The following is an 8,647-nucleotide window of genomic DNA, read 5'->3' as shown; positions in this document are numbered from 1 at the left end:
GCTTTCCAGGGTGGGAACTGAAGGCATTTTTTACCCTGTAGTTCTTTTCCTACCCGCTTGGGCAATTTCAGAAAGCAATTCTGGAGGAAACGTTTCTCAGATTTTTAAGCTGAGGGACCCTGCGGGGCTTTTATCTTGTAACCCCCTATCGTTGGTGAAAGGAACATCACCCTCTAACTAGCCTCACAATATCAGGGACCAACGTTTAGGTCCCTGATATTGTGGATGCTCTGTGGATGCTCAGAGGGCTAGAGAGCCAAAAGTCTTTTTAGGTCATACAAGGGCTGGGAAACTAGTTTTACAAGTTGAACTTCAGCTGGAAAAGGAACTACTCTGACAGGAAATGACACTAATTTGCAAACCAACAACTACAGAGAAGAAAAGATTCTTTCCTGAGATATTGTAGAACCTCACATCCACAACACGACAGATATTAGAACAGTCTAGAATATCCTACCAGGCTGAGGGGAAAGGTTTGAAGAGAATAAAAGAAGCAGAGATCCTTTAGTTTTGGGGAGAAAACAGTTGAGGAAGGGACAGTTGTCCTCAAGACACCACTTGGAGGTTTCAGTCTATTTTTATTACCATTGGGGGGAAAGCTAATAAACGGTGACGATGTATTTGCCTTATTTTCATCTTTAGGGTTAATTTACATTCAGGGGGAGGAGTAAAGGGAAGGAATATATTTATTTTCTACTTTTATTTCATCCTGTGCTCAGGTACAGTAAATAGAAGAAAGGAGGGGGAATAAATAAACACACCTAAAAACAAACATATGCAGTCTCCCAGGCACCCAAGTCTATTGTAACCTAAACCTAGCCTGTCAATTAACCATTTCTTTAACCTTTTCACTGGTTCAAATTGCAAGTCAACGAGACTTCAACAGAATGAGTGGGATGTTTAAAAAAACAAACATCATGCACACAAAATACAAGCAGAAAAAGAACATATCAGAAATGAAACTATATGATGTGATCTTATCAGATCTCAGAAGCTAAGCAGGGTCAGCCTTGGTTAGTAATTGGATGGGAGACCTCCAAAGTTGCAGAGGCAATCAATAGCAGACCACCTCTGATGGTCTTTTGCCATGAAAACCCACCAGGGGTTGCCATAAGTCAGCTATGACTTGAGGGCACTCTCCTCCACCACCACATACTTAAGATACTTTACATACTGGTATGGATATCAGATTGGATTATAATCCAAACATCTGACAAATAAAACTGGAGACAATTGATACAAAGGAAGGAATTCATAATTATTTATGGATCAACAAATTGTTAAAAACCATTCAAAGACAAGATAGGTTATTAAGAATATGGTTTCAATGTAGAAATAAATAAAGCCTGCCAATTTTGCCATTGACATCACCAATATATGCCTTACTGTTTGTGACTACGGGATACAGGGAAAAGAGGCTGTTGTGCAGCCACAGAAGTTGTGTGATTTTTTACATTGCAGACAACAGTGTCTCCGTAAGGTGATTTGAGGACACAAAAGCGAGAGGGCCTGCAGCTGCTTCTCCATGCATGTTGTAGTCACAAAAAGAAAAAAGCCATGGTGTGTTTTGGAGGCATAAACTCCTATTGTACATGTGCAGACTTCCCAGATTGTCTGCCATGATGGGCAACTTTCCTCCCCTATTCCCAGCAGTTTTGACCATAGAGATTAGGGGAATTCCTAGAGCGCTGCTGATGCTGTGATGTCAGTTCTGATTATGCTGGTTCCCATCGTCCCTGCTCCTCCAATTCTCCTGGCTGGCAACTTTACAATGTCCTCATGTTGTTTTCCAACAAACATGAAGATTTTGTAATGTGTATACAGACTGTTTTAAGTAAGACTAGGTGGGTTTTGATGGGGGTTTGGGAAATCCGATTCATGCCATTGGGTAGAATATAAAGCAAGTGTTATAAGAAGAATAGACGAGTACTCTCACAAGTGATAATGAATATTAGCTCCCCACTCCTATCAATAAAGATGTACATTCAAGGTACAGTTGGATGACTAACCTCGCTGTGAATGGGCTCTCAGTTTTTTATTTCAGACAAAGAGTTAACCCATATTGTTTCTCTGCTTGCTTGTTCAGTTCAAAAGACCTTCTTGGAGGTCAACTATGAACCGGACTGACACAGTTGATCTTCTTAATCTGCTTTAGTTGCATGTGATGATTTCCAGAATTAACACATCAAGTTTCATCAATCATTGCCAAATCATATATTCTGGTTTTTCAACCATCGTATCTGAGTAAATTGTCAAAACTCCTAAAACTAAGATAAAGATCAGAATTAATCTAGGCTGTATGTAAGTATGTATCTATATGGAGTGGAGAGAGCCCTCAAGTCGTAGCCGATTTATGGCGACCTCTGGTGGGATTTTCATGGCAAGAGTCTAACAGAGGTGGTTTGCCATTGCCTGCCTCTGCAACTTGCCCTTTGTTGGAGGTTTCCCATCCAATTACTAAACGAGGCCAACCCTGCAGGACCCTTTTAGCTCTAGGAACCTAAAGGAAGGTAGGTTAATTTCCGCTCTCCACAAACAATTTAGCCCAATTGATTGCAACAAACATCACTTGCTAATTGCTGTAAATCACAGAGCTGTTAAAGGGAGAGATTTAGGGTGGGCTCAGAAGGATGACTTATGGGCGGAATGACCGAACATACTCTTTGATGTATATGCATAAGAGGTATTTTATTGTTCACACTCGAGAACTCAAAGGAGATGAGGAGCTGTTTTCACTTCCAGACAGTGGAAAAAGTAAAGACATCGGAGATACACCCAGCAAGTGAGCTGATTTCCTGCTGTTGGATCCAGTCACATCCCAGCAGACCGTGGGGAGCTGCAGCTAGAGTTCATGCTTGCAGATGAAGGCATTCTTTTTCTTGCAATCCACATCGTTCCACTCAATAAAATCTGGAAAGCAAAAGACAAGAGAAAAGTGATTGCTTTGAATACTTTTATGTAACTGCTTCCACCTCCATCCCCACCAACGTAAGTCTGCCTTTCTCACTGGACCTCAAGGAAGATTACAAGCGTGATAAGGTAGCCTATCCAATGCTGTCAGCCATAAGAATCTTAGAGTACTATTAGTAAAATATGGAAATTATTCTGAGGAGCCATTTTCACACTGCCTACCTTCCCTCGGAACGACCCGGAACGTCGTGCAAAAAACACAGAAGATCGCATTTTCTCACACGAGATTTGCGCGACATTGCACAAATCTCGCGTGAGAAAACGTGATCTTCCACGTTTTTTGAGCAATGTTTTGGATCATTCCGAGGGAAGGTAAGCAGTGTGAAAATGGCCAGGGTCAGAAATAAGAAAGGTACATGTAAGGACTTTCCTTCCGGGGGAGAAAAAGCATATTTAAATCAATAAAGGAAGTCGAGATGAATTCTGATCTACTGATTTCTACATCTGTATGTCAGTCATTTTTACAGTATTTTTTCAGATACGATGCTTATAAAATTTACAGCAAGAAGACTTTAAAAAGTAGAACATGCTCCTGGAATGTAGCTTGGTAATGGAAGACAAATTCTTGAAATTTTCAGGTGTAACTTACAGATCTGCCGTGTCTGGGCAGCTCATGATACAACTCTAAGAAGGTGCTTATTGCTGAACTAGAGAAACTTGCATATTGCTGAACAGGAAGAGAAACTTGCAGGCAGAGAAACTGTCATGCAAATCTAGCTCAGCTCTTCCGTGTGATATAAGAGACTAAAAGTTCACCCTCAGCCAGGTGAACTTTGGGAAGCCAGAGTCCTTCCCTGGCCCACTGAGAATGGTCTACTCACCTGTTGAACGACGCAGCTCCACACAGTACTCAGATTTGCTGGCGTTGTCTGGCTGGTTTTTCATCCAGAGCCTGTAGTTGGAGACGGCTCCGTCAGCCCACCTCCATCTCCCTTTCTGCAGAGATGAGAAAGATCCGTGATTCCAGACAGGAAAAGCTCAGAGAGTGGGAAAGACCACCGGGATGCTGCTGCTGCTGCAGCAGCAAAGATCATCTGACATGGTTGGGAGCTGGTGGTGAACACCTGCTTTGCTTTCAGGTTGCTGGTTCAATCCATGACATCCCCAGTTAGAAAATCTCAGGTGGGAATAATTGGGAAAGTCTCTTCTCTGCATGAGTTCCTGGAGAGCAACTGCCAGAGTGGATAATACTGAGCTCGAGGGACCTGATATGGTCTCAGGCAGTTTCATGTGTTAACAGACTGTGACGAAGAGAAGGGAGGGATGGAGAGGAATGGGATTCAAGGTGGGAGGGGACTGAGAGGGGTCTCTAAGGAGCCCCCATGGTGGACAATGGCTAGCACTGGAGCAATGGGGAGATCTTCACCTTAGTGACATCGTGGAACCCAATCCACACATCGCTGATGACTCTCTGGTACTCCAGGAGGTGTTGGGACACCAGAAGGGTCTCTGACCAGCTGAGGATGGAGGCAAGGTGGGCCCCCCGTCCATAACCCTGACATTCAACCTGGGGAAGGAGAACCAAATCAGGAGTTGTAGCCCATTCTCCTTTCTCATATGCAAAACTGGTAAAAATCATGAGTTAATTTAGATCTGATGGCACCTGGTTGAGTGAGGCCCAGTTCTTACCTCAGCCTCTTGCCATGTCTTCTTGGTCTCAAAATAAGCATAGCAGTTGCCTTGGATATTCAGCCATTCTCTGGCACAGTTGTCAGCCTTGACTAGGAAGTAGCAGAAAAGTAAGAGGAGAAGGGAGAGAGGAAAAAGAGATTAGAAGACTTCCTTGCATGTTCTCTCTCAAAAGAGAAAGATGCCATTTACCTACATGAAAGATACCATCGATTAGTACTCTATGGAGTTCCCTTTGGGAAGCCTACATGGGCCCACGCTCACAGCTCCTAGACTCACCTCCCAGGAAAGGATTGGCGACCAAGAGGCCAAGAAGACCAAGGCTCAAGTAGCTGAGGAGGGTCATCTTCTTGCTGACCTTTGGGGACAAATTATATGTTAGTGACTGCCATTCTTTCCATGAGCAAAAAAGAAGAAAGGAAATGATCCCCCCCCCTGTTTACAATCCTAATGATGTATATTTGATCTTTTATCTGAACTCCAAAGGACTGGAAGCTTGATGTGACAACCAAGCTCAAGTTCAAGGTCTGCCACTATTTATTTATTGTTTACATCAACAAGCCAGCAAGGTAGGAGAGGAGAAGAGAGTTTGTGGAAAATCCAGGTATAAAATGGTTAAATGGTTGCCTTGAGAGCAATTGAAACTGCACCTTATTCACTTGGAGTCCTTCGTGTTACTGAGTTCCTTAGAAAAATTCCCAACAGCACAATGGGACATTCCTGCCTCCCTCCTCCAATTCCAGCCCACTGACCTTCGTTAAATGCTGCTCGGGTGGGGTGGGGGTTAGTGGGCTGCAGCAGGATAAGGGAAGTGGTAGAAATTGCCTGTTAAGCTAGATCCAATGCTGTAGATTCAATCTTTGAATTTGATGGTTGATGGTACTACTGACTGCTGCTTTTACCACTATTGATTTTACTGCTTTACAGTGCAATCCTATGGAGAGTTACTCCAGTCTAAGGCCATTGATTTCAATGGGTTTAGACTGGAATAACTTGGCATAGGATTGCACTGTTAGTCTCTCACTGCTGTCTTTTCCTAATCATTTTATTTCACTATTAGCAATAGATTGTTAAATATTCAGTTTGTAATTATTTATTGCTCTTTTATTATTTTGAATGGGTCATGAGTTGTGTGCTGTCAAACTGGCATAGAAAGGTGAGAAATAAATCTTCCATTTATATACGCACACAAGTAGGGAGTGTATATTGGGGCACTTCTTGGCCCCAATCCACCACCCTTGAGAAAAAAATGGCTAAAAAGTGGCCTCCATAGTGACAGTCTAGGAATTTCCCATTGTCTCTATGATAAAGACCATCGAGATTAGGGAAAATTCTTACAGAATAACCTGGAAGTGATGTCAAATACTACTCAAACTCCGCCCTCCCCAGGCAATGACCTCAAAATATCCTGCATTCATTGAGGCAGTGCTGCCAACTCCATCAGTAAACAATAGTTTTGGCCTGAAAGATGAGCTATGTGCTCACTGTGGTAGACTTACCAGATTGCTTGCTATGGCGGGCCACGGCAGGCAGTCTCCTGCACCAACTCCAGACCTTTGGAAAGGCTACGTGGGTCCATGCTTCATGTTCCCAACGGTGCCTTTTACTAATGTTGCAACATCACTTCTAGGTACAACTGGAAGTAACATCACACTGTCACTCCACCCCGTTTTTTCTCCCACTAGAGCAAAGCGCATGGCTGGCAACCCTTCATTGCTATAGCAACTGGAAGAAAAAGCCCTTTCTAAATGTCTTTTTATCAGTTCAAATACAACATGGAGGGAATTAATGTATGGCAGGAATCCCTTTAAAGGTCTTTTCAGATATGCCTCACAGGTATAACTCAGATATGTCACCACCGCAGCCAAAATCAGTTCCCTGACAAGTGCACCTGTATTAGACAGCTGTGTCCTTCATATTTGCACTTTTTAAAGGTACATTCAGAAAACCTTTATGGATAAAGAGGCTTTTTGAGTCCCACTCCGAAGACTGAGATTACCGTCTACTCCACTGAGTAACCAGAGGCTAATTTTTTATCTGCATACCCGTAAATTAATTAAATTCAGCAGTTCTACTTTAAATCTATAGAGTTATGTCAAATTTCTTCTCTTTCTACATATTGCTTATTGACTGGCGTACAAAATATGGTTTGCCTTGTCTTTATTTAACACTTCCTGCCATGCCTCTATAAACCTTTGTTCCTGAATCTTTCACCGTATTTGAGAACCTTTGAAGATGTTTAATTCTGCATGAAAGTGCTTACAAACCATCTCCCCGGAATGCTCACCTTGAGATGTTGCTCACCTGGGCAGGCAGATGTGGTTGACTGCTGAGCTGGGAGCCTCTCTGATGATCTGGCCCTATCTTGGGGACTCTTATATGGACCCTGGGCAGACATGGTGCAATATCTGGAGGGGTAAGTGCTGTTAAGGAAATCCTGGTCCATAACCTTCAGTTTTACATAATCTAGACCGAAGCTAGAGGGAAGTAGCTTATCACTGGACCATCAGTCCTGCAGAATGGATGTCACAATATCCTTTATTTAGGTAGGACAACATGCACTTTGGCTATATATCTTTATTGAGTAGACAGGGAGAGAACTGTCATTCTCTGCTGGGAATATACTGGACCATTATCCTTGTTTCTCATTCCACCCAGTGGAATGGTTCTAGCATCCAGTCTTACTTCCCTTCCTTCAAACCCACCTTATCTGCAAAGATGGTACTCAACCTCCACACCCGAGTCTTCATCTCCAGCCAGCACAATGTGCCTGCTACTGCAGGTGTCACGTGTCCCTTGCGTTTGTGTCACATGTCCCTCACATTATCCCCCTGCCCCCTCCTTCATGATATCGGGGTACTGAATTGTCTAGCTACCAAGTCTTCTAAAGGGAACAATATCCAGGAGGGGAACAGCTAGGGTACAAGTCCCTGTAATCCAAGAGACTCCGTTGTTACGATCCTTGATACCTGAAGAGGTGACACTTTGTTGGGTTGTGTGAGACTGTGCACTTATGAGCACTGTACTGCCCTGTTACAAAGGAAGAGCTGAAGCAACATGGTGGAACAACTATGTTGAGAAGACAAAGAATGTGTCAGAAAATCAGCTCCGTTTGCAACTGGTGAAGGGGAGATGAGCCAAATAGACCGGTGATGGGACATTTCTATGAGTGTAGGAAAGGGAAGGCCCTGATCTGGATAGCCCAGGTGAGCCTGATCTCATTAGATCTCAGAAGCTAAGCAGAGTCGGCCTTGGTTAGTAATTGGATGGGAGACCTCCAATGAAGACCCAGCTTGCAGAGGCAGGCAATGGCAATCCATCGTTGTTAGTCTCCTGTCATGAAAACCCCACCAGGGGTTTCCATAAGTCAGCTATGTCTTGAGGGCACTCTCCACCACCAGGAAGGGAAAGGAAGGCAGCATGGTGTAGCCTGATCTCTTCAGATCTCAAAAGTTAACCAGGGTCAGGACAAGGATGGGAGATGACCAAGGAAAACTCTGCAAAAGAAGCCAATGGCAAACCACCTTTGCATATCCCTTACCTTGAAAGCTCTTGCTGAGGTCACCATAAATTGGTTGTGACTTGACATTACACACATGCACAAGGAGAATGCTGTGCGGTCCAGTGTGCCCCTTTAAGATGCCAGAACTAGAGTACAGTTAACTACAGAATGGTACATTGAGACTGACATTCAGATGAATCTGCACAGAGGCATCTGTCTGGGTGCCTGCTCCACCAGGAGTGTCATTTTGGCCTAGTTTTCACACAAGCTGTAGCTGAATGTATGAAATGTCTTTCCTTGGTCAGGCCATGAGTCCAGATCTTTGAGATGGAGAGGTCAACTCAACCTGGGACTGTCTGCACAGGGTTAACATGTGTACAACTCTGTTACGCACAAGCTGACCGCTAGTTTTTTCAGGGTTTGCGTTCACAGGTACTCGCTACATGCGGTTGGTGCCCTCTCAGTACACATAATTGTCACATCTGACAAGGACTAGTCATCAACCGATGACATATTAAAACTATAGCTCCAGAGTGCCTCTAAAGG

General features: G+C 43.6%; 1 protein-coding gene across 1 annotated transcript; it reads right to left on the bottom strand.

Annotated features, from left to right (window-relative positions):
- Positions 1-2,842: 2,842 nt before the first annotated feature.
- Positions 2,843-6,917, bottom strand: LOC129340514 (C-type lectin LmsL-like). Its single transcript, XM_054995355.1, has 6 exons — positions 6,887-6,917; positions 4,879-4,957; positions 4,600-4,691; positions 4,337-4,477; positions 3,792-3,906; positions 2,843-2,910 (listed from the first exon to the last, which is right to left on the bottom strand). Exons 2-6 carry the CDS (start codon positions 4,943-4,945, stop codon positions 2,843-2,845), a joined length of 483 nt encoding a protein of 160 aa, XP_054851330.1. The 5' UTR covers positions 4,946-4,957; positions 6,887-6,917.
- Positions 6,918-8,647: the final 1,730 nt, after the last annotated feature.

The sequence above is a fragment of the Eublepharis macularius genome, chromosome 12 (genome assembly GCF_028583425.1).
Source record: "Eublepharis macularius isolate TG4126 chromosome 12, MPM_Emac_v1.0, whole genome shotgun sequence".
In the NCBI taxonomy this organism is placed as follows: domain Eukaryota; kingdom Metazoa; phylum Chordata; class Lepidosauria; order Squamata; family Eublepharidae; genus Eublepharis; species Eublepharis macularius.
This window is presented reverse-complemented; position numbering and strand designations above follow the sequence as displayed.